This window comes from Podarcis bocagei (assembly GCF_964188305.1).
Source record: "Podarcis bocagei genome assembly, chromosome: 12".
Taxonomy (NCBI): Eukaryota; Metazoa; Chordata; class Lepidosauria; order Squamata; family Lacertidae; genus Podarcis; species Podarcis bocagei.
The window spans coordinates 59,123,393-59,148,037 of NC_138137.1; the positions used below are offsets into that span (position 1 = coordinate 59,123,393).

A 24,645-nucleotide genomic window follows, 5' to 3' on the forward strand; every position below is an offset into this window, starting at 1 on the left:
TCGTGCGGCGTTTTGTCTCTTGGGGGGGCGGGGTTTGGCTTTTTTCCTCTGCTCTGAAAAGGAAGTGCTTTTGCAAAGGGCTTCTGGGCTGAGCTCTGGGCATCGGGGTGCGGGCAGGTAATTGGGCATCTTACTAAGCTGTTTCCTGAGTGTGTGTTTGCTTGCCTCGCCACTTCCTCTGTTCGAAGGAAGAAGGAAATTCGCTCACCCTGAAAAACATTTGCCATTTTTTTCCACCTGCTTTTATCTACTGGACTAGTTAGCTGCAAAGAGGGAAGGCGCAGTTGTTTAGAAGCTGGAGGGCCAAGGCTGATGGACCGAGGAAAGCGGCAGGAATAAATTCAGGACACACAAAACAGTTTTTTTTTTTTTAATGCAGCCCATAGTTAAACTGTGGAACTCACTCCTGCAGCGATTGTGGGGAATTTTAGGACCATGGGCACATTTTGCCTGGTTGTAGGTTCCCCATCACCCTCTCGTTAGTTGGGGCTCCCTTTCCAAGCTGTTCAGACGTGCAAAATTGGATCACAACCTTATTGCACCACTTATTCAAAATCTGCAAAATTCACTTGTAGCAAAGAAGTATATTATTATAGCTGTATGTTTACTTACACCCCACGTTTCCCCCAGACTCAAGGCAGCATAAACAAACTAAAACGACACAGGGAAAAATGCATAAAGCGAAAAACAAAAAAGTGCAATAGTTAATGAGGAATTAAATCAAATAGAATTAAAGCAATCTGGGAACAAATGATTAAAATGCAAATAATAGGAGCAACGCAGCAATATTAAAGCTCTTCGCACAGGCTTGCTGGAATAAAACAGTCTTCATCTGCTGGTGGAAGGAAAATGAGGAGGGAGCCATTCTGGCATGTATAGGGTCGCATTTGCAGAATTTGGGAGTAGCCTAGCAAGGAAGTCTCTGCTGCCTACAACTATCCCCGCTCAATAATTGGCTGCAGTTCTTTGAGGCAGCCCAAACTGGATGTGACTTAAGTCATATAGGTAAAGGGACCCCTGACCATTAGGTCCAGTCGTGGCCGACTCTGGGGTTGTGGCATTCATCTCGCTTTATTGGCTGAGGGAGCCGGCGTTTGTCCGCAGACAGCTTCCGGGTCATGTGGCCAGCATGACTAAGCCTCTTCTGGCAAACCAGAGCAGCGCACGGAAACGCCGTTTACCTTCCTGCCGCAGCTGTACCTATTAGATTATCTACTTGCACTTTGATGTCCTTTCAAACTGCTTGGTTGGCAGGAGCAGGGACCGAGCAACGGGAGCTCACCCCATCATTGCGGGCATTCAAACTGCCGACCTTCTGATCGGCAAGTCCTAGGCTCAGTGGTTTAGACCACAGCGCCACCTGCGTCCCTTAACTTATAACTTAAGTCATATAGTAACTTAAGAGGGTGGCTGCTTCTGCCGGCTGATTCAGCAGGGATGGTTTAGGACTCTCCGATCCGAGCTAGAAGCACTTTCTTGTGCAATGGCGTCTCCCAGAAGGGAGGAAATTACATCACTAGCCACAGGCCAGCGCTGAATGTCGGGGTGGCCGAGCGAGTGCTGCAAAATTAAGCCGCGGAGGGTGCAAGCATCTCTTTCAAAATGGGCAGAGCAAGGGAGAGGCTGGGTCTTCTCATAGGTCGTCTGTCCCTAAAAGTCTTTTAATTGCTCCAACGCCTGCCTGGTTCAAAATGGAGAAGAGACAAAAGTGACACAAGGGATTGGAGGAAATGCTCTTGGGGAGATGGGGACAAAAATGGGGTTTTTAGGGTCAGTTGGGGTGGGAATAAGAAACGTCCCTATTTTCATCGAAGGAAACTTGGAGGACGTGTAAATGTGTGACTGTTCCATTTCAGAACTTGCTGGCCAGGGGACGCGGGTGGCGCTGTGGGTTAAACCACAGAGCCTAGGACTTGCCAATCAGAAGGTCGGCGGTTTGAATCCCCGCGATGGGGTGAGCTCCCGTTGCTCGGTCCCTGCTCCTGCCCACCCAGCAGTTCGAAATCACACCAGTGCAAGTAGATAAATAGGTACCGCTCCAGCGGGAAGGTAAACGGCATTTCCGTGCGCTGCTCTGGTTCGCCGGAAGCGGCTTAGTCATGCTGGCCACATGACCCAGAAGCTGTACGCCAGCTCCCTTGGCCAGTAAAGCGAGATGAGCGCCACAAGCCCAGAGTCGGCCACGACTGGACCTAATGGTCAGGGGTCCCTTTACCTTCACCTATTGCAAGAAAGGGGTGGAATAACTTGTCTCTCTCCATGCAAAGTCCCTGTGTTATTAAACCTCTGGTGGCTTTTTACCATATGTGGTGGGAACGTGGAGAAATTAAAAAAATCTGGGAAATGATATATAAAGAGTTGAAGAAAATGTTTAAATTATCATTTGTAAAAATAAAACCAGAAGCATTTCTGTTAGGGATTGTAGGACAAGACCTGCCAAGGAAAATAAAGAACTTATTCATGTATGTGACAACGGCGGTGAGAGTCTTAATAGCACAAGGATGGAAGAATGAGGAAATCCCGACAAAAGAGAAAAGGCAAGAGAAATTATGCAGGTTATGCAGAATTGGCAAAATTGACATGATGTAAACTATGAGACAAGGACAACTGTGACTTTAAAGAAGAATGGGAATTCTTTACAAATTATGGTGGACGCTCGGGTTGCAAATGTGATCTGTGCGGGAGGCACGTTCGCAACCCGCAGCGTCAGCAACCCGCAGCGCTGCGATTCGGTGCTTCTGCGCATGCGCCGAAACCCGGAAGTAACCCGTTCCAGTACTTCCGGGTTTCAGCGCGTCTGTAACCCGAAAACGCGCAACCTGAAGCGTCTGTAACCCGAGGTATGACTGTACTTAAAAAACCAAACAAAATGAATTAGACTCCTTGGCAGGCTTTGAATAAACATACACAAATTTATTGATGGTTGACATAATAGATAGATAAGGATCTTTACAATTTTACACTATGCAGAGAATAACGTGTTGGAAAATCAGAGAGGGGAGCTGAGGGAAGTCTCAGGGTGAGGTTTTCTTCTAGGGAGGGGGGAGCGGGGGAAATGAAGATGATATGTTGTGATAATTTGTTATGTAAAATTCTTAATAGAACTATTTAAAAAAAATTAAAAATAAAAATAAACCTCTGGTGGCACCCCCTCTCCTTAGTCATCCTTCGTGTGAGTTTGGTCTATGGGTTTGCAAGGGCGCAATTCTTTTTTCATGCACGACGACACCCGAGCAAGCGGAAACGCAAGTGTCTCAAAAGTCCCAGCTAACCACAGGTCTCCACCCTCGCCTCTCTGAAGGAAGCGCCGACTTGAGTCATTTGCTTTCGGTCTGCCAGTGGTGGGATCCAGCGGCCCCACAAGCCTCTCTCTTTCTTTCTCTCTCTCTCCCTCCCCATCTCTGCACCCTTCACGCGGCGGATCATGGCCGAACAAGAAAGCCTGGAGTTTGGGAAGGCTGATTTTGTCCTCCTGGACCAGGTCACCATGGAAGACTTCATGGAGAACCTGAAGCTGAGGTAACTAGCTAGAAGTCCCGAGGGTTGCGAAAGATGGCGGGGCCGGGGGTCAGTTGTGTGGGGCCTGTGGGACTTACCGCCTCAGGATATGGCTAGGGAGGGTCGCTGGCAAGAGACTGAAGAGGAGACTCAGGAAGAGAGCTGCTGGATCAGGTCGAAGGCTGGCTTCCCATTTCCCAGAGTGGCCAGCCACAGCCATTTAGCTACGACTGCTGTGTTGCAGGCGGGTCAGGCTAGATGACTACTGCTGTCCCCTCCAGCTCCACAGCTCTTTGATTTCCCACAGCTGACGGGTAATCTACCTCTCCTTTAAATCAGAACCAGTGAAGGCGGTGAAGGTCCTGTGTGAGTGCCTGGAGGTGGTTGGAGGATGGATGGCGGCTAACAGATTGAGGTTGAATCCTGACAAGACTGAAGTACTGTTTTTGGGGGACAGGGGGCGGGCAGGTGTCGAGGATTCCCTGGTCCTGAATGGGGTGACTGTGCCCCTGAAGGACCAGGTGCGCAGCCTGGGAGTCATTCTGGACTCACAGCTGTCCATGGAGGCACAGGCCGATTCTGTGTCCAGGGCAGCTGTCTACCAGCTCCATCTGGTACACAGGATGAGACCCTTCCTGCCCGCAGACTGTCTTGCCAGAGTGGTGCATGCTCTAGTTATCTCCCGCTTGGACTACTGCAATGCACTCTACGTGGGGCTACCTTTGAAGGTGACCCAGAAACTACAACTAATCCAGAATGCGGCAGCTAGACTGGTGACTGGGCGCTAAGAGCACATAACACCGGTTCTGAGAGATCTGCATTGGCTCCCAATATGTTTCCGAGCACAGTTCAAAGTGTTGGTGCTGACCTTGAAAGCCCTAAACGGCCTCGGCCCAGTAGACCTGAAGGAGCATCTCCACCCCCATCATTCTGCCCAGACACTGAGGTCTAGCGCCGAGGGCCTTCTGGTAGTTCCCTCACTGCGAGAAGTGAGGTTACAGGGAACCAGGTAGAGGGCCTTCCCGGTGGTGGCCCCCGCCCTGTGAAACACCCTCCCTTCAGATGTGAAGGAAATAAACAGCTATCCTATCTTTAAAAGACATCTGAATATTTAATGCTGTATTGTTTTTAACACTTGATTGGGAGCCACCCAGAGTGGCTGGAGAGACTCAGCCAGATGGGCGGGGTATAAATAAATTATTATTATTATTATTATTATTATTATTATTATTATTATTATTATTATTAATCAAATACTCCATCTTTCCTGCAATGAGCTCAGTGTGTGCTATGAGGTTCTGCCAGCCTCCCCCCATTTTATCTTCACAACAACACATTGCTACCAGCTACTGAAAGGACAGCCCACACGTTTGTGGCTTAGGGGCCTCGTATTTACGGGACCGCCTCTCCTGGTCTGCCCAGCAGAGGACCTTAAGGTCCGTGAATAATCATAGTTTAGGGGTCCCGGGCCCTAAGGAAGTTAGATTATCCTCCACCAGGGCCAGGGCCTTCTCAGTGGTGGCTCTGACCTGGTGGAATGCTCTGTCCCATGAGACCAGGGCCCTGCAGAATTTAGCTTCCTTCCGCAGGGCCTGTAAGACAGAGCTATTCCGCCTGGCTTTCAATTTGAACTTAGCCTGATCTTTTATTCCCCTTCCTTCCCTCCCCCTCCCCTTTTTATGAAGATCACCCGCTCTGAGACCCCACAGCTGATTCTCCCCTGACCTCATCGCTGGCCCAAGTGGGACCAATTCAGCCAGCTAGCCCTGGGGATCATCTAATGTTTATTGGATAGATTTCCCCCCTAAACTGATTTTTGAATTCTGAATTTATTGATATTCACATTTTATACTGTATTTTATGCTGGTTTTTTTGTTGCACCAATTAAGTGTTTTAAATTTGTTGTTAGCTACTCTGAACCCGGTTTTCTGAACCGGGAAGCGCGGGGTATAAATAAAAAATTATTATTATTATTATTATTATTAGTCTCATATTCTTTCAAGTCACCTGAGCCGGTGGCTGTTGCCACATCTTGTGAAAGTGAGTTCCAAAGGTTAATGGTGCATTTTGGGTGCGAAAGAAGGAATGCCTGCTGCACACACACAGGTGGTGGCGGTGACTTCAGGTTCCCAAACGAAACTGGCGACAAAAAGCGAGGCAGAAATACAAAGAAACTGGGTAGGAACCGAAGAGGTTTGGACACAGAGCAGACCCTCCCTGTCACACGTGATATTGCTGAGCAGCTTGTGGAAATGAGAAACTCAAAGCAGAGTCGGTGGAGGAAGACTGGAAGAAATTTAAAGATTACCTGCAGAAGCACTGTAAAATTAAGGAATGTTGAAATGACATTTGATTGAAAATAAGTGGTACTGGTAAAGAGATGCTTAAGAAAATGTAAATAGGGATTGATAATTGGACATGGATATTTATAATAATAGGTTAATATATGGAGTAAGGATAAATGTTAGAGGGTAAGGATTTGCTGAATTTAATATTTGAATTGGAATACAAAATGGGAGGTGTGAGGAGGTCAAGAAACTAGTGAAGAAAATATAAGATTTGAAAATATTAATCTTTTTTGTTTTTAGCCCTGAACTTTGGTATTTTTCTTTGTCTTTACTCTTTATTCTTTATTTTTCTTTTCTTTCTTCTATCAACTGTTTTTCTACTGTGTATTTTTTATTTTGTTTTGCTTTTGTAGTTTAAATGTTGGAATTGGTTTTTATTGTTTGTGAAACATTAATAAATATCATTTTAAAAAAAGAAAAAGAAACTCAAAGCAGTTTGCTGCTTCTCTCCCTCCCTGGTCAGAAGACGGAAGGAGCGATGGATGAAAAGGCAGAGGAAGATTGGAGGGAGGTTGGTTTTTTGAGTGGGTGGAAGCAAAGGCTTTGCGGTTGGGAATTCAGGACTTTGCGTGACAAAGTGAGAAGCCATGATGGCTTAAGGGTTTGCGTGAAGGTTCCGGCGTTTTCGTGGCAATTGGAGACTGTGCTCTCAGCATCCTTAGTCATTTAGTCGTGTCCGACTCTTCATGACCCCCTGGACCGGAGCACGCCAGGCCCTCCTGTCTTCCACTGCCTCCTGCAGTTTGGTCAAACTCATGCTGGCAGCTTTGAGAACACTGTCCAACCATCTCGTCCTCTGCCGTCCCCTTCTCCTTGTGCCCTCCATCTTTCCCAACATCAGGGTCTTTTCCAGGGAGTCTTCTCTTCTCATGAGGTGGCCCAAGTCTTGGAGCCTCAGCTTCAGGATCTGTCCTTCCAGTGAGCACTCAGGGCTGATTTCCTTCAGAATGGAGAGGTTGGATCTTCTTGCAGTCCATGGGACTCTCAAGAGTCTCCTCCAGAACCAGAATTCAAAAGCATCCATGCTTCGGTGATCAGCCTTCTTGATGGTCCAGCTCTCACTTCCATACATCACTACTGGGGAAACCATAGTTTTAACTAGCAAACTGCAACTCTCAGAATTCTTTAGGGAAAGCCATGGCGATTTAATGTGGCCCTAGCCATTCTGGGCAGCTTCCAACAGATATAAAAAGGTAACAAAACATTAAAGGGCTGCCTTCAGATGTCTTCTAAAGGTTGTAAACTTCCTTATCTCCTTGTCTTGGGGGTTGCATAACCGTCCAACATTTCTCCAATGAAAATAGGGACATCCTAAGGAAAAGTGGGACATTGCCGGATAAAATCAGAACACGGGACAGCTTCTGTAAATCCGGGACTGTCCCTGGAAAATAGGGACACTTGGAGGGTCTTGCATTTGGAAGCAACAAAGCTTCTGAATACGAGTTTCTGGAAATCACATGATGGGTGAGTTCTCTTGCATTCAAATGCTGCTTGCAGGTTTCCCATGATATCTCTACCCCCATCGTTCTGCCCGGACACTGAGGTCCAGCTCCGAGGGCCTTCTGGCGGTTCCCTCATTGCAAGAAGTGAGGTTACAGGGAACCAGGCAGAGGGCCTTCTCGGTGGCGGCGCCCGCCCTGTGGAACGCCCTCCCAGCAGATGTCAAGGAAATAAGCAACTATCTTATATTTATTTTTATTTTATTTTTAAAATATTTTTTATTAGGGATTTCAACATAACAATTTATCAAAAATACCGGTACATTCCCCCCCATTCCCCCCTCCCCCCTAAAAAAGAAAAATAAACCACCCACCCACCCCCAGACTTCCCTCAGCTCCTCTCTCTGATTTCTCAGCACGTTATTCTCTGCATGCTTTAAAATTGTAAAGATCCTTAATTTATATCTCTATCTCTATCTATCTCTATCTCTATCTATCTATCTATCTATCTATCTATCTATCTATCTATCTATCTATCTATCTATATGTTACCAATAAAAAGTTTGTGTATGTTTATTCAAAACCTGCCAAGGAGTCCAGTTCATTTTGTTGTTTCTTTAAGTACTTTGTGAAAGGTTCCCATTCTTCTTTAAAGTCACAGTTGTCCTTATCACGCAGTTCGTGTGTCAGTTTCCACCAGTTCTGCGTAATCCATCCGTTTCTCTTGCCACAGTTCTTTGGTCGGGATTTCCTCGTTCTTCCATCCTTGTGCTATCAAGACTCTTGCCGCCATTGTCGCGTGCATAAAAAATGTTTTTCGGTTTCCTTGGCAGGTCTTTTCCTACAATCCCTCACGAAAATGCTTCAGGCTTTCTTTACAAATGTCAATTGGAACATTTTCTTCAACTCATTGTTTATCATTTCCCTTTTTTTTAAAAAAAATCTTACTACAGTCCCACCACATAGGGTAAAAAGTCCCTTCTTTTTCCTTCCATTTCCAGCATATATTTGAAGCAGTTTTAGACATTCTTCCTATCTGCACTGGTGTTATTCTCCTTATGTTCTTATGTCCTTATTTTCTTGCTGCCTGGCTCACACAGCTGTGGGGCGCACATGTTGGCCACATTAGCACATCTGAGCCTAGCTGTGGCAGCTTGTGTCCTTGTTTTTATTGCACAACGGTTGTGTACGCCGGAGAAGGGGCATCGCTCTAAGGCAGAGCATCAGTCCTTGCATTGCAGGAGGCGGCTGAGGCGAAGATGGTTCTGCCCATCTTCTGTCCTCCAACCCGGCCTCTGTGGTTAGTCCCCCTTCCTCTTCTCGGTTTGATGCACCCTAGGAGTTTCCTGCAAGCTGCCGTTCCGCCTCTGTTTACAGGAAGGCGTTGGTTTCTCAACTTCAGAGCAGACTTTTGCCCTTGACAGACAGGGGAGCAGACTTTTGTTTCTGTAGCCCTTGCAGGCAGCTAGTGCCCAGGGGCGCCCAGCGGGCAGAGGCAGGGCAAAGGGGCCCATTGTAGGTGGCGCTGTGTTGGGGGCGGACAGAGGAAAGGCAGGGATTGGCCACTTCCGGTCTGTCACTCTTTGGCAGGTGGGATCCAATCGCATTCTTGCAAATTCAGCTTGCAGAATTATAGCGGGTTTGGCACTCCATGGGGGCACGGCCATTGCTGGATTTACATATAAGCTAAACAAGCTATAGCTTAGGGCTCTACTGTCTTGGGGGCCCCCAAAAAATTTAAAGGGGAAAAAACTGGATGTACATTTCCCAAATATAAGAGAAATACAGTGGTATCTCGGGTTACATACTGTCAGGGGTTCAGGAGCAGAGACGCAGAGAAGGGAGGAGACAGAGAGCGAGGGGGAGGAATACGAAGGAAAGATGAGTGGGGATGACGAACCGAGATCGCCGAGCTTATCCAGTGAGTCCGAGGATTCCCAGAAGGGAGCGCCAGCGGTCAGAGCAAGGGGGGAAAACAGGGGGACACCCCAGGAAGAAGGGTCCAGAGAGGGATCAGAGAGCAGCAGTTGGAGATCGGGACCCACGTACCCAGCCGGGAGCAGCGGGGAGGAAAGGGACCAGATATCGGGTTCCGGAGGCTTTCAGAAGGAGGGAGGGCATGAGTCAGGAGTAGTCACGCCCACCTCGGGGAGCGACGAAACGATCAAGAGGAAGGTGGAGAGTTGGGCGCGCGCGCCAAGTTCAAATGTAGCGGAAGCTGGCGCAGTAAGCAGCCCAGAAAGTGAGCCAGGTCCCAAAGCCCGCCGCAAGGAGGCGGAAGGGTCAGGGGGGTCCGCGTCAGAAGAGAGTAGGAAAGAAGAGACCCCGGGGGGCAGAAGGACCCAGAGACGGAAGGAAAGGCGCAGGAGGTGGAGCAAGGCTAGGGTATTAAGCTGGTGTGCTAGAGGCGGAGACTCAGACGGGTCTTCGCCGGTCTGACCTAGTAGAAGTAGGGCTGCACATTGCAGTTTGGAAATGGAACCTGTAATCCAATAAAGACTCTTTTAACCTGAACGCTGGCTAGCGTGGTCCTATGTGAGCTGGGACAGAGTGGCAGCCCTGACAGTAAGACCCGTCTCCCTAAAGCTTCGGACACCTGATACCTCGCAGCGGAGGCAGAAGCAGCGAGAGGAGGAAATTGGTGTTTGGGAGCGAGCTCACAACGGTTGGCAGAGATGACGGAAGCAGAGAAAATTTCAGCGCTGCAACAGGCAGTGACCCAATTGAACGCGGAGGTACAGGCATCCAAGAAAAGGGAGGAGGATGCGGCAGCCGCCTACAGAGATCTCCACGCCAGGTTTGAAGCATTGGTTAAGCATGGGCAGCCAGGACCCAGACCGGAGGGGGTTGGGTTGGCACGGAGAGCAGGAGGGCTTGTGGCTCACTTCGATGGGAATTTACAACAGTACCCCAATTTTCGAGCAGACGTAATGTGCGCACTGCAACTGCTGGCGAAAGACTTTAGGGATGAGGAAGAGAAAGTGGGGTTTATACTATCCCATTTGCATGGGGATGCGAAAGCGTGGCTACGCAATTTGTGGAGGGATAAAGATCCGGCGCTTCAGAATGCAGATGCCTTTATCAAAGCGATGGATGCGTGCTTTTTATCTACCATTGACGTGGATCTTGCCCGAGGGGAGGTTCATGGACTGAAACAAGGGAGGGCGAGCGTACGCCAGTATCACGCCCGCTTTTTTGCGCTGGTCAGTGCCTTGGAATGGGACCGGGATTCGCCCCCAGTCAGAGACCTCTTCTGGGAGGGTTTGAGCAGTGCTGTTAAAGCCGAAATTGCGAGGGGGGAGAGGCCCCGGAGCACGCAGGAGGTGGTCCAAAGGGCGCTGACTGTGGGGGTGAGGCTGGAAGAACGTCCATGGTGCAGAGACGAAGGACGTGGAGGGCGCGAAGCAGCGAGAAGTTTCTCTTTCGTTCCCAGGGAAGCTGCGCGTGCGCAATCCACACCTCCGCCAGGAGGGGGAGTGGAACCTATGGAGGTGGGAGGCGCCAGGGCTCAGTCAGCTACCAGAGCCCCTGCACCGGCGGCAGTCAAGACTAAACCTCCTAGAGGGACCAGGAAGTGTTATATATGCGACAGCTCTCAACACTTGGCGAAAGAGTGTCCCCAGAGGAGCTCCAAGCACACTGCAGCCTCCGCAACGGTGAAAGCGGCCACGCAACACAGCGAACAACAGCAGGGAAACGACGATGTCTGGCTGGAGACAGAGGCACTGGGGCCCAGCCAGACGCAGCACTGAAGCAGTCCCCAGCGATCTTGCAACCCACGGACCCCCTCCCACCCAAACCAGTAGTACAACTCACAGCATCTCTCCAGCTGCCCGATGGCGTCACTATCGAAGTGCCGCTTTCTGTGGATTCTGGAAGCAACGCAGACTTTATAGCACAGGATTTTGTGGAGCAGCACGCCATACAGCTATTACCGGCCGCTCTGCCCCTGCAAGTCGTCACAGTGGATGGCAGAGAGTTGCTGGGGGGGCAGGTGGTGAAGCAAACGCCGCCAATGGTGATGCGCATTGGCAACCACAGGGAAGTCATCAGTTTTAACGTCACCCGCCTGTCGGACACACCCATTGTGTTGGGCATGAGTTGGCTGGACAGGCACAGTCCGACACTGGCTTGGTACCAGCGACAGCTGATCTTCGGCTCCTCTTACTGCGCAGAACACTGCATCCTGCCCGAACAGGAGGGAGAGGAGGAGGAATCACAACTGCAGTTGGGAACGTTGCAAGCAGTCCCCCACAAATACGCAGACTTTCTGGAGGTCTTCTGCGAGAAGGAGGCAGACAAGTTACCACCGCACAGGCAATATGACTGCAAGATTGACCTCCTACCAGGGGCGACGCTACCGAAGGGGAAGCTGTATTCCATGTCGGAGGATGAACTACAGGAACTCAAACAGTTCATAGATCACAATTTGGAGCGCGGTTTCATCCGGGAGTCCAGGGCAGTAGGGGGCAGTCCTGTTTTCTTTGTGAAGAAGAAGGACACGCCCCAAAAAAGGCTGGTGGTGGATTTTTGCCTCTTGAACAAGATGACCAAGCCCTCTGATTTCCCCATGCCCAGGATTGACGACCTACTGGCGACGGTGCACAAGGGACGCGTGTTTACCAAGTTGGACCTGCGAGGGGCGTACAATCTCATCCGCATGAGGGAGGGCGATGAGTGGAAGACAGCCATGTTCACGCCTCTGGGCACCTACGAGTACAGAGTGATGCCGTTTGGATTGCAAAACGGTTCTCACTGTTTTCAAGCTTTCATGCATCATGTGTTGGCGGGACTCCTCTACAAGAAGTGCGTCTGCTTTCTGGATGACATCCTGATATTCTCCGAGTCGCAGCAAGCGCATGACCAGGATGTTCGGGAGGTGCTGGAGAGGTTGCAGCAGCATAGACTGTACGCCAAACTGGAGAAGTGCCAGTTCGACACGACGGAGGTGGATTTCTTGGGTTACAAGTTGTCGGACAAGGGGCTAGCCATGGACAGCGCCAAGGTTCGAGCGGTGTTGGATTGGAAGAGCCCGCGCAACCGGAAGGAGGTCCAGCGGTTTGTCGGCTTCGCCAACTTCTATCGCAAGTTTATCAAAGGGTTCGTGATGCAGACGGCGGCTATTACGGACACGCTAAGCTCCAAGAAAAAGAAATTCATCTGGACGGAGCAGGCGGAGCAGTCCTTTCAGGCACTCAAGCGTCTCTTCACGTCGGAAGAGCAACTGCTGCATATCGACCCCAGCAGGCCGATGCGGGTAGAGACAGACGCGTCCGATAGAGCAGTGGGAGCTGTCCTGCTGCAGAGGGACCCACAGGGGGTCTGGAGGCCGGGAGCGTTCTACTCCAGAAAGCTCACCAAGTCGGAGCAGAACTACACCATCTGGGACAGGGAGTTGCTTGCCATTCATGCAGCCTTCAAGGCGTGGAGGCACTTCCTGATCGGCGCCAAGCACACGGTGCAGGTCTGCACGGACCACAAGAATCTGGAGCACTGGCGCACGGCGAAGTTCCTGAACCAGAGGCAGATACGTTGGGCGGAGTTCTTTGCTGACTTCGATTTCCGAATAGAGTACGTCCCAGGCGACACCAACATCATGGCGGATGCACTGTCCTGAAAACCGCAATACCTCGAAGAGGCGACGCCAGCGGCAGCCATGCACATCTTCGCGCCAGCAGCGTGGGCGTGCGCTTCAGCCACAGTAGACCTGGATGCGGTGCGGCGGGCGTTGCAGGACGACTCATTCGCGCAGGCGAAGATGGCCGAGGTGCACAAGGGCACAGCGAAGAGTGACGAGTTCCAGATACGGGACGGCTTGCTCTTACGTAAAGGGGCCATCTACGTGCCGGGAGATGAACTTCGCGCCAAGGTACTGCAGCAGTTGCACGACGCACCCACGGCCGGGCACTTTGGCACGGAAAAAACGGTGGAATTAGTCGCAAGGGACTTTTGGTGGCCCAGACTGAGAGGGGAAGTCGCGGACTACGTCGCGAGGTGCGACACCTGCCAGAGGGCCAAACCGGTGCACAAACCACCGGCGGGACTGCTGGAACCGCTGCAAACGCCGTTTGAACCGTGGGAGAGGGTGGCCCTGGACTTTGTCACGGATCTACCCAGCTCGAGAGGCAAGACAGCTGTACTAGTGGTGGTGGACTTGTTCACCAAGATGGCACACTTCATACCGTGTGCGAAGGTGGCCACGGCAGAACAAACAGCCAAACTGTTCATAGATCACGTGTTCAAAGTGCACGGGCTGCCGCGGTCTATACTGTCCGACCGCGGTCGCCAGTTCATCTCGAATTTCTGGCAGAAGCTGATGGGCTTCCTGAACGTCAAGATCAACCTGACATCAGCGAGACACCCGCAGACCAACGGGCAAGCGGAGAGGGTCAATGCCATCATGCAGCAGTACCTGAGATGCTATGCCAATCAACAGCCTGCGACGTGGGTGGATTACCTGCCGCTCGCCGAGTTCGCCTACAACAACACGAAGCACGTGTCCACAGGGGTGACGCCGTTCTTCGCCAACAATGGGAGGAATCCCAGAACCTTCCCGGGACTGGACAGAGTGGGGGAAGGGGAACCGCAGACGGCGGACGCTTTCGCGTCTGAGTTGCAGGAGGTCCACGATCAACTCCGACGGCAGCTGGAGCTAGCGAAGCACGCTTACAAGGTGCAAGCGGACAAGCACAGGCGGGTTGGCGAAGAGATCCGAGTGGGAGACTGGGTCTGGTTGGCAGCCCACGCAGTGCCGACCAGATCGTTAGCCAAGAAGAAGTTGGGGCACAAGCAACTCGGTCCATACCAAGTCGAAGCGCAGATCAACCCAGTAGCTTTCAGGCTGGTGCTACCGGAGGGTTCTAGGATGCATCCGGTGTTCCACAGGTCGGTGCTCACTCCCTACAGGACACCTCACAGGTTCCAGGAACCAGGAACAACACCGAGTCCGTCTCAGGAGCGGACGGAGGCGGGGAGATTACCACAGCAGGACCCCATCAACGAAGTCACGGAGATTTTGGACTCCAGATGGGGGGAAGACGGAGTGGAATACCTCCTAGCCAGAGAGGGCACCCGGGCTAGTGCTAATAGCTGGGTGCCAGACTACGCTTTGGAGGAACCCCTGCTCAAGGACGAGTTTCATGCCCTTTTCCCACACAGACCCATGCCAGCAGGCTTCTTCGACGACTGGTTGTTCACACCCACACTTTCCTCCAGCACGTTCCATGGCTTCGACTCGGACGGGGAGCCCGCACAGCGCACACGTTCCCCAGAGGGATCACCGGAGGGTTCGGCGTCCGACACCTCGTATTGGTGGGACGATCGGCCAGAGGAGCAGTGGCGCCGGAGGTGGCTGGAGATGCCAGGTCAAGCGACCGACGCAGAGACTGACATGGACGTGTGCGGGGAGGATCTCGGTTTCGAGCACGGCGGCACGGAAATGGAGGCGGAGCAGCTCAACGTTGACGAGCGCGAGGAGGAAGACTCGGAGATCTTCAGTTGGCGGCCAGCGACGAGGAGCGAACTGTATCCGGCATTCACTCCTGTGATGATGGAGCACCCAGCAACCACCCTTGACAGCGGGGAGGGGGGAAGGGGGGGCTTCGAGGGGGGGATGGATGTCAGGGGTTCAGGAGCAGAGACGCAGAGAAGGGAGGAGACAGAGAGCGAGGGGGAGGAATACGAAGGAAAGATGAGTGGGGATGACGAACCGAGGTCGCCGGGCTTATCCAGTGAGTCCGAGGATTCCCAGAAGGGAGCGCCAGCGGTCAGAGCAAGGGGGGAAAACAGGGGGACACCCCAGGAAGAAGGGTCCAGAGAGGGATCAGAGAGCAGCAGTTGGAGATCGGGACCCACGTACCCAGCCGGGAGCAGCGGGGAGGAAAGGGACCAGATATCGGGTTCCGGAGGCTTTCAGAAGGAGGGAGGGCATGAGTCAGGAGTAGTCACGCCCACCTCGGGGAGCGACGAAACGATCAAGAGGAAGGTGGAGAGTTGGGCGCGCGCGCCAAGTTCAAATGTAGCGGAAGCTGGCGCAGTAAGCAGCCCAGAAAGTGAGCCAGGTCCCAAAGCCCGCCGCAAGGAGGCGGAAGGGTCAGGGGGGTCCGCGTCAGAAGAGAGTAGGAAAGAAGAGACCCCGGGGGGCAGAAGGACCCAGAGACGGAAGGAAAGGCGCAGGAGGTGGAGCAAGGCTAGGGTATTAAGCTGGTGTGCTAGAGGCGGAGACTCAGACGGGTCTTCGCCGGTCTGACCTAGAAGAAGTAGGGCTGCACATTGCAGTTTGGAAATGGAACCTGTAATCCAATAAAGACTCTTTTAACCTGAACGCTGGCTAGCGTGGTCCTATGTGAGCTGGGACAGAGTGGCAGCCCTGACACATACGCTTCAGGTTACAGACTGTGCTAACCCAGAAATATTGCTTCAGGTTAAGAACTTTGCTTCAGGATGAGAACAGGAATTGTGCACCGGCAGCACAGCAGCAGCGGGAGGCCCCATTAGCTAAAGTGGTGCTTCAGGTTAAGAACAGTTTCAGGTTAAGAACGGACCTCCGGAACGAATTAAGTATTTAACCCGAGGTACCACTATACTGTATTTTTCTGTGTATAAGACTATATTCCCTCCCCCCAATTTTTTAAGTTTAAAATTGGGGGTCGTCTTATACACGGAATGTTGCAATTAATTATTTCTTAATTTTGGGCTCAAAAAACAGGGGTCATCTCATACATGGGGGCGTTTTATGCAGGAGAAAATACGGGAGATGTTAGTGGGTTACTAGACTCAGAGGCCACCTCAGCCTCCCCTGACCCAACCGGTAGTGGAGCAGCTGTGAGTGATGGCCCAGCTGGAGGCAACGAGGTCATCCCCGCATCTGGAGCCAGGGCAGGATCAGGCCCCGGACTCAGCCCAGCTGGTGCTTGTTGCAGGGGAACCTGTGCAGACTGCGACTCTTCAGGATCAGGCCCCAGACTTGGTTCAGATGATGCCCGAGGCAAAGGATCCGGTGCGGACTGGGACTCCTCTGGTTCCGAGTCTGAGCCCAAGTCCCAGGCCATCACAAAACCTCTTTTGTTGACCACCAGCATTACGCTTTCCATTTTTAAGTTGGGAAGAGAGTGGTTGCTTTGGAAGACGATAATCAGGCATGGCCTCCTAACTGTGCTCCTCTGGCTTCTCCAGGTTCGAGAAAGGGAGGATCTACACATACATTGGTGAGGTGGTGGTCTCCGTGAACCCCTACAAGCAAACGGCGCTTTACGGGAAAGATGTGATTGAGCAGTATCGTGGCCGTGAGCTCTACGAGAGGCCGCCCCACCTCTTCGCAGTGGCCGACGCAGCTTACAAGGCCATGAAGCGCCGGGCGAAGGACACCTGCATTGTCATCTCAGGTATGGCATGGGAGAGGGCTCTTGGTGCTCAAATCCTATTTGTGGATTCCCCCATATACAGTGGTGCCCCGCAAGACAAATGTCTCGCAAGACGGAAAACTCGCTAGACGAAAGAGTTTTCCGTTTTGGAGGTGCTTCGCAAAACGAATCTCCTTTGGGCTTGCTTCGCAAGACGACAATGTCTTGCGAGTTCCTGCTGGGTTTTTTTCCTCCCCCCCTTTTTCTAAGCCGCTTATCAGCTGATCCACTAAGCGCCGCTAATAGCGATAATCCGCTAATCCGTCAATGGGCTTGCTTCGCAAGACGAAAAAACTGCTAGACGAAGAGAATCACAGAACGGATTCTTTTCGTCTTGCGAGGCACCACTGTAAACTGTTATAAGAAAAAACTGCTCCTCTTCCCTTATGGGGTACCCAAGAGCCCATATAGAGTCCTTATGTAGGTTCCCTATCGGTAGGAGAAAATAACAGAGGCCAACCAGAGAATATTGAGAAGCAAAGCAGCTTGTAAGCCTAATCCTTCATTAAACTGTTGCAACAGGGTGTTCATACACACACCCCACGCAGGAGGGAGGAGGAACCCAGAACAAAGGTGTGCAAGCCCTTATATAGATTTTTGAAATTGCCACCCTGTAGCTCAAGCCCACAGAGCCTAGGGCTTGCCGATCGAAGGGTCGGCGGTTCGAATCCCCGTGACGGGGTGAGCTCCCGTTGCTCGGTCCCTGCTCCTGCCAACCTAGCAGTTCGAAAGCACGTCAAAGTGCAAGTAGATAAATAGGTACCACTCCAGTGGGAAGGTAAACGGTGTTTCCATGCGCTGCTCTGGTTCGCCAGAAGCGGCTTAGTCATGCTGGCCACATGACGTGGAAGCTGTACGCCGGCTCCCTCGGCCAGTACAGCAAGATGAGTGCCGCAAACCCAGAGTCGGCCACGACTGGACCTAGCGGTCAGGCGTCCCTTTACCTTTACCTATCTCAATATCACCCCCAAATACATCACAGAAGAGGCGGTCTACAGCAGAATCCTGTCCAGCAGGAAACCTGTTGATGGGTTTACCTGGACAGGCTGGCCATTCTTTTGTGATGATAAATACTTAATTCCTGAGTCCAGGTCACAGGCTCACCCTATTCATACCCAAATGTGCCCTTAAGGCAGGATTTGTGAGCGCAGAGACAATGGGGAGGCTTTTCCCATTTCCATCCAAACTGCAGAGGAATATTTGAGGTCACTGAAAGAGTCAAAATAGCTTTAGGACTGTTTTCCTGTACTGTTTCCCGACGTGTGGTTATATATCCATATATGTGTTTGCCTGGTACATTTATGAACAATTATTTTATATCTTAGGGCGACCTTACAATTCTCTTTTTTTTATATAAAATATTTACTAAAGTTTTACAAATTTTATCAAACACAACAATAGAAACAAACAGAAACAAAAAGAAAAACAAGTATAATTTCAAAACCTTATTTTCTTAAAACTTACTTCACCGACCTCCTTATACCTCCCCTTTCTGCATTCCCATTTCAAATATTATGTTCAGCAAATCCTCACCCTTAATTTTATCCAATTGTCAACCTTTCTTTTCTTTTAACTTAATCTTTACAGCTGTACTCCACTTAATTTCTAAAACCACATCATTCTAGCACATATATCCATATATGTGTTTGCCTGGTACATTTATGAACAATTATTTTATATCTTAGGGCGACCTTACGATTCTCATAACAATAACAAAACCATCACATCGCCACCCTGCAGTCTGAAGTGGGACCTGTCCTTATCCCTATTGATGGAGGAAGCATCTCCCAGTTCCACTCCTTTCCTCAACGTCTTGTTCTACTTCTTCTTCTTTTATATTTTGAAAGTTGTTTGTCTCTTTGTCTGTTCTCTATGCTTTTTTTAAAAAAATACTAACAATTTCAACATAACAATTTCATTATTCCCCCTCCCCAACAAACCGTCCCCCCAGACATCCCTCAGCTCCTCTCTCTGATTTCTCAAGTCATGTTATTCTCTGCATATTGTAAAATTGTATACATCCTTGTATTATCTATCTGCTATATTAACCCTCAATAAATTTGTGTATGTTTATTCAAAACCTGCCAAGGAGTACAGTTTATTTTGTTGTTTCTTTCAGTACTTTGTAGAAAGGTCACCATTCTTCTTTAAAGTCACAGTTGTCCTTGTCACATAGTTTGTGTGTCAGTTTCGCCGGTTCTGCGTAGCTCATCCATCAATTTTTCTTGCAACTGTTCTTTTGTTGGGGTTTCCTCATTCTTCCATCCTCATGTTATCAAGACTCTTGCCGCTGCTGTAGCATACATAAATAAGTTATTTATTTTCCTTGGCAGGTCTTGTCCGACAATCCCTAACAAAAATGCTTCTGGTTGTTTGTTTTTTTACAAATGTCATTTTAAACATTTTCTTCAACTCATTGTATATCATTTCCAAATTTTTTAAAATTTCTCTACATTCCCAAATGTCTTGTTCTTCTTTATAGGGGAAAGCGGTGCTGGAAAGACAGAAGCGAGCAAGTATATTATGCAGTATATTGCGGCTATCACAAACCCCACCCAGAGGGCAGAGGTGGAAAGGTAAGCGACTTTGTGGGTGCTCTTCCTGAAATTGTAGTCTAGAGTGTGTGGTTGTTTTTGGCTACTAGCCAGAGCAACAACTCGTAACGAAAGTGTGGAGGTTCCACACCTGGAAGCAGTCTGTCCCCAAGTACCTGTGTTAACGGAGAAATCTGAGGGCTCCCTTTGACAAAAAAACAAGGACACCAGGAAGGAATACCAGAGCAAAACAGCAGCCAGTCAGCTTGGTTTTTATTGAAGACTGTCGCAACAGGACTCCCACCTGCCATAAGGTGGAACAAGATGGAAGCCCCAAACAAAAGAGCCCCCAAACTTTTATTAGCTGCTAATCCCCATGTTTAGTGATGTATGGAAGTGACAGCTGGACCATAAAGAAGGCTGATAGCCGAAGAATGGATGCTTTTGAATTCTGGTGCTGGAGGAGACTCTTGAGAGTCCCATGGACTGTAAGAAGATCAAACCTCTCCATTCTTAAGGAAATCAGCCCTGAGTGCTCACTGGAAGGACAGATCCTGAAGCTGAGGCTCCAAGATAGCCATGTTCAAATATATAAAAGGATGTCACATAGAGGAGGGAGAAAGGTTGTTTTCTGCTGCTCCAGAGAAGCGGACACGGAGCAATGGATCCAAACTACAAGAAAGAAGATTCCACCTAAACATTAGGAAGAACTTCCTGACAGTAAGAGCTGTTCGACAGTGGAATTTGCTGCCAAGGAGTGTGGTGGAGTCTCCTACTTTGGAGGTCTTTAAGCAGAGGCTTGACAACCATATGTCAGGAGTGCTCTGATGGTGTTTCCTGCTTGGCAGGGGGTTGGACTCGATGGCCCTTGTGGTCTCTTCCAACTCTATGATTCTATGATTCTATGATTCTAAGACTTTGGCCACCTCATGAGAAGAGAAGACTCCCTGGAAAAGATCCTGATATTGGGAAAGATGGAGGGCACAAGGAGAAGGGGAAAACAGAGGACGAGATGGTGGGACAGTGTTCTCGAATCTACCAGCATGAGTTTGACCAAACTGCGGGAGGCAGTGGAAGACAGGAGTGCCTGGCGTGCTCTGGTCCAGGGGGTCATGAAGAGTTGGACACGACTAAACAACAACAACAACAATCCCCATGTTACACCCCCCATGTTACATGGTAAAAAATTACCTTTTAGAACAGTTGATGTGCTTAGAGCCTTGTTACAGCAAGTGTATAAATTAATATTACGATTGGGGACCATGTTTCCAAAAGGATTGAATACTGAATTTGATCTTGGATGTTATATATGAACTCAGATTAATGTCTTCGTTTGTGCTGCAATAGCAGAGAAGTGTAGCTGTACCTTTAATTATCTGTGATGATTGATTTTATACACCTGTGATGTTGGTGTGGTTTAGTAGCCTAATAATTTTTTATAGCAATGTTCAGGATTCGGGGGTGTGTGTGTGTGAGCCCAAGTCCCACAAGCCTGCCGTGTGTTGCACTGAAAAGTCGCTCCAAATCCAGCAGGTTTTGCAGGGATGGGTGTGGAATTTGAACCTGGGTCTCTCGACTCGGAGCCGAGCCCAACAATCGCTACATCCCGAAAGTGGCTTCCAGGTGGAAAAATCAAAGTTAGAAACAGAATTGTTAGGTCCCAATACTAAGATACTTTCAAGAATGTATAACTTGCTGTTAAAATGGAATACTCAGGATGAAACAGTTAAATCTGCTATGATTAAATGGGCACAGGATGTTGGTCATAACATTATGTTTGCTGACTGGGAACAGTAGTGGACCACCGGTATGAAATTTACGGCATGTAATGCCTTAAAGGAAAATATTATGAAAATGATTTATAGGTGGTACATGACTCCAGTCAAGCTTGCAAAAATTTACCACTTGTCTGATAATAAATGTTGCAAATGTAAAGAAACTGAAGGTACATTCTTTCACCTTTGGTGGACATGCCCAAAGATTAAGGCTTACTGGGAAATGATATATAATGAAATGAAAAAGGTATTTAAATATACCTTCCTTAAGAAACCAGAGGCCTTTCTCCTGGGCATTGTCGGCCAATTGGTGCCAAAGAAAGACATAACTTTTTTTATGTATGCTACAACAGCAGCAAGAATACTTATTGCAAAGTATTGGAAGACACAAGATCTACCCACCCTGGAAGAATGGCAGGTGAAGGTGATAGACTATATGGGACTGGCGGAAATGACTGGCAGAATCCGAGACCAGGGAAAAGAGACGGCGGAAGAAGATTGGAAGAAATTTAGGAACTATCTTAAGAAACATTGTAAAATTTTGTTGTTGTTGTTTAGTCGTTTAGTCGTGTCCGACTCTTCGTGACCCCATGGACCAGAGCACGCCAGGCACTCCTGTCTTCCACTGCCTCTCGCAGTTTGATCAAACTCATGCTGGTAGCTTCAAGAACACCATCCAACCATCTCATTCTCTGTCGTCCCCTTCTCCTTGTGCCCTCCATCTTTCCCAACATCAGGGTCTTTTCCAGGGAGTCTTCTCTTCTCCTGAGGTGGCCAAAGTATTGGAGCCTCAGCTTCACGATCTGTCCTTCCAGTGAGCGCTCAGGGCTGATTTCCTTCAGAATGGAGAGGTTTGATCTTCTTGCAGTCCATGGGACTCTCAAGAGTCTCCTCCAGCACCATAATTCAAAAGCATCAATTCTTTGGCGATCAGCCTTCTTTATGGTCCAGCTCTCACTTCCATACATCACTACTGGGAAAACCATGGCTTTTACTATACGGACCTTTGTTGGCAAGGTGATGTCTCTGCTTTTTAAGATGTTGTCTAGGTTTGCCATAATGAGTGTTAAAATGATGCGGCTTTAGAAAATAAGTGGATTACAGCTGTAAAGATTAAGTTAAAAGAAAAGAAAGGTTAACAATTAGGTAAAATTAAGGGGGAGGATTTGCTGAACTAAATATTTGAAATTGGAATGCAGAAAGGGGAGGTATGAGGAGGTCGGTGAAGTAAGTTTTCAGAAAATAAGGATTTGAAATTATACTTGTTTTTCTTTTGTTTGTGTTTGTTTGTATTGTTGTGTTTGATTATATAATTTGTGAAACTTTAATAAATATCTTTAAAAAACACACACACAAAACAATCGCTACATCCCCCTGGCCCTGATTCTTCCCTCTCTGTCTTCCTTCCTCTCTGCTTTCCTTCAGGGTGAAGAACGTCCTGCTAAAGTCCAACTGCGTCCTGGAAGCTTTTGGCAACGCCAAAACCAACCGCAACGACAACTCCAGCCGGTTTGGCAAATACATGGACATCAATTTTGACTTCAAAGGGGACCCCACGGGAGGCCACATCAACAACTACCTCCTGGAGAAGGTACTGGGTGTGGGTGAAGGTGGGGCGGCCCAAATGAATCATTGTGTTATAAAAGAAAAATACCTGCTCCTTTTCCCTTGTTTACGGAGAAATCTGAGGGCTCCCTTGGACAAAAAAAAACAAGGACACCAGCCAGGAATACCAGAGCAAAACAGCAGCCAGTAGGCTTGGTCTTTATTGAAGACTGTCACAACAGGGCTCCCACCTGCCACAAGGTGAAACAAGATGGAAGCCCCAAACAAAAGAGCCCCCAAACTTTTATTAGCTGCTAATCCCCTTGTTACACCCCCCAAACTACATCACAGTTACATCATGAAAGGGGAGGTCTGTGTTATGTACTGAAGTTCTCACCCTGGGCCAGCAGGGGGATACTGTAGATAGTTATGCAAATGAAGGATCGAAAGTGACGTTAAGTGATTGGATAGTTTGTATGCAAATGAAGGATTGAAAGTGACGTTCAGTGATTGGATAGTTTTAGAAAGTTGTTACAGTAACAAGGTACTGGAGCTCTATATAAGCAGGCTGACTGAGCCCTTCAGTTCAGTTCTGTTCTGGCCTCTGAATAAAAAAGAGCTGTTTGAAGAATTACTGTGTTGTCTGATATGTTCACCCACAACTTAACAGTCTGGTGGCAGGAATCTGAGCATCCTGGACCCTGCCCCATGGTTCTCCTTGCCCTCCACCAAACACCCAAATATATTTACAATTCTCTGTTTTCCAGCCAAGTTAATCACACCCTTTTGTCTTCATCTGGGTTTGTTCTTTCTGGAATGGCTACCTGTCTGGCGCTCAGGTATCAGGATGCCAGGAATTATCACTCAGGCAGAGGGGCTGATGAGTAGCTGAGCTCACATGTCTATATGAATTTCTGAAGTTTTCCCAGTGAGCCACCACATAGATACGTTTATCAGTGAATTCTTACATTTGGTATCGTGCAGCAAAGGCCCTTTGAATAAACAGGAAGAAACTGTGATGAAGTGTTTTGTGGGGACAAATCACAAAAGTCACAAAAGTGATTGTGCTGATTTTGGTAGTGGGCTGCATGTGCATGATATCTGCTGGAGGGGCAACCCCCCCACCCAACCTATACATAAATTCCTGCAACACCCTTATGGGGTATCCAAGAGCCCATATAGAGTCCTTACATAGGTTCCCTATCAGTAGGAGAAAATAACAGAGGCCAACCAGAGTATATTAAGAAGCAAAGCGGCTAGTAAGCCTGATCTTTATTCAAGGAACTGAATTTCCGGCGCCGCAAAAGCGAGTCCCCGGGCTGTGCTGGTTTAGCGCAGCGCGCGGGGACTTGCCAAATGGGCGGCTTGGTTTGGGGGTGGCTTGGGGGCCGGTAAAACGACCCCCATGGGCTGCTTGTGGCCCATGGGCCTTAGGTTGCTGACCCCTGAATTAAACTTAAGCGTATTGGTTATGCTTAAGGGACGCAGGTGGCACTGTGGGTTAAACCACAGAGCCTAGGACTTGCCGATCAGAAGGTCGGTGGTTCGAATCCCCACGACGGGGTGAGCTCCCGTTGCTCGGTCCCTGCTCCTGCCCACCTAGCAGTTCTAAAGCACGTCAAAGTGCAAGTAGATAAATAGGTACCGCTCCGGCGGGAAGGTAAACGGCATTTCCGTGCGCTGCTCTGGTTCGCCAGAAGCGGCTTAGTCATGCTGGCCACATGACCCGGAAGCTGTACGCCGGCTCCCTCGGCCAATAAAGTGAGATGAGCGCCACAACCTCAGAGTCGGCTACGACTGGACCTAATGGTCAGGGGTCCCTTTACCTTTGTATTGGTTATATGAGGCTGGTTATTCCACAGTTCAGAGATGCATTCTGAGTCTTCCCTTCCCTTGCAGTCTCGCATCCTCAAACAACAGCCGGGCGAGAGGAATTTCCACACCTTCTACCAGGTGAGCAAACCTCCCGAAAAGGACTCACCCTTTCCCCTTCCTGCTGGGATTTCTCCCCATTCCTGATCTGCTTCTCCATACTCAGATTGTGTGTTGATGTTGCTCCCTTATCCCTCAAGATCTCAAAGCGACGTATGCCATCAGCTATATAT

At 49.3% G+C, this 24,645-nt stretch overlaps 1 protein-coding gene across 2 annotated transcripts in view; it reads left to right on the plus strand.

Annotated features, from left to right (window-relative positions):
• Positions 1–3,267: 3,267 nt before the first annotated feature.
• The window catches only part of MYO1G (myosin IG), a 104,838-nt gene continuing 83,460 nt past the window's right edge, over positions 3,268–24,645 (plus strand). The window contains exons 1-5 of one of the 2 annotated variants that reach the window (XM_081163517.1): positions 3,268–3,519; positions 16,460–16,668; positions 19,169–19,262; positions 22,421–22,586; positions 24,440–24,493. In XM_081163517.1, coding sequence (XP_081019643.1) covers positions 3,425–3,519; positions 16,460–16,668; positions 19,169–19,262; positions 22,421–22,586; positions 24,440–24,493 — 618 coding nt within the window. In that variant the 5' untranslated portion in view covers positions 3,268–3,424. Of the gene's footprint in view, positions 3,520–8,657; positions 8,876–16,459; positions 16,669–19,168; positions 19,263–22,420; positions 22,587–24,439; positions 24,494–24,645 lie in introns of those variants that run through there. The other variant, XM_081163518.1, reaches the window with a different exon arrangement.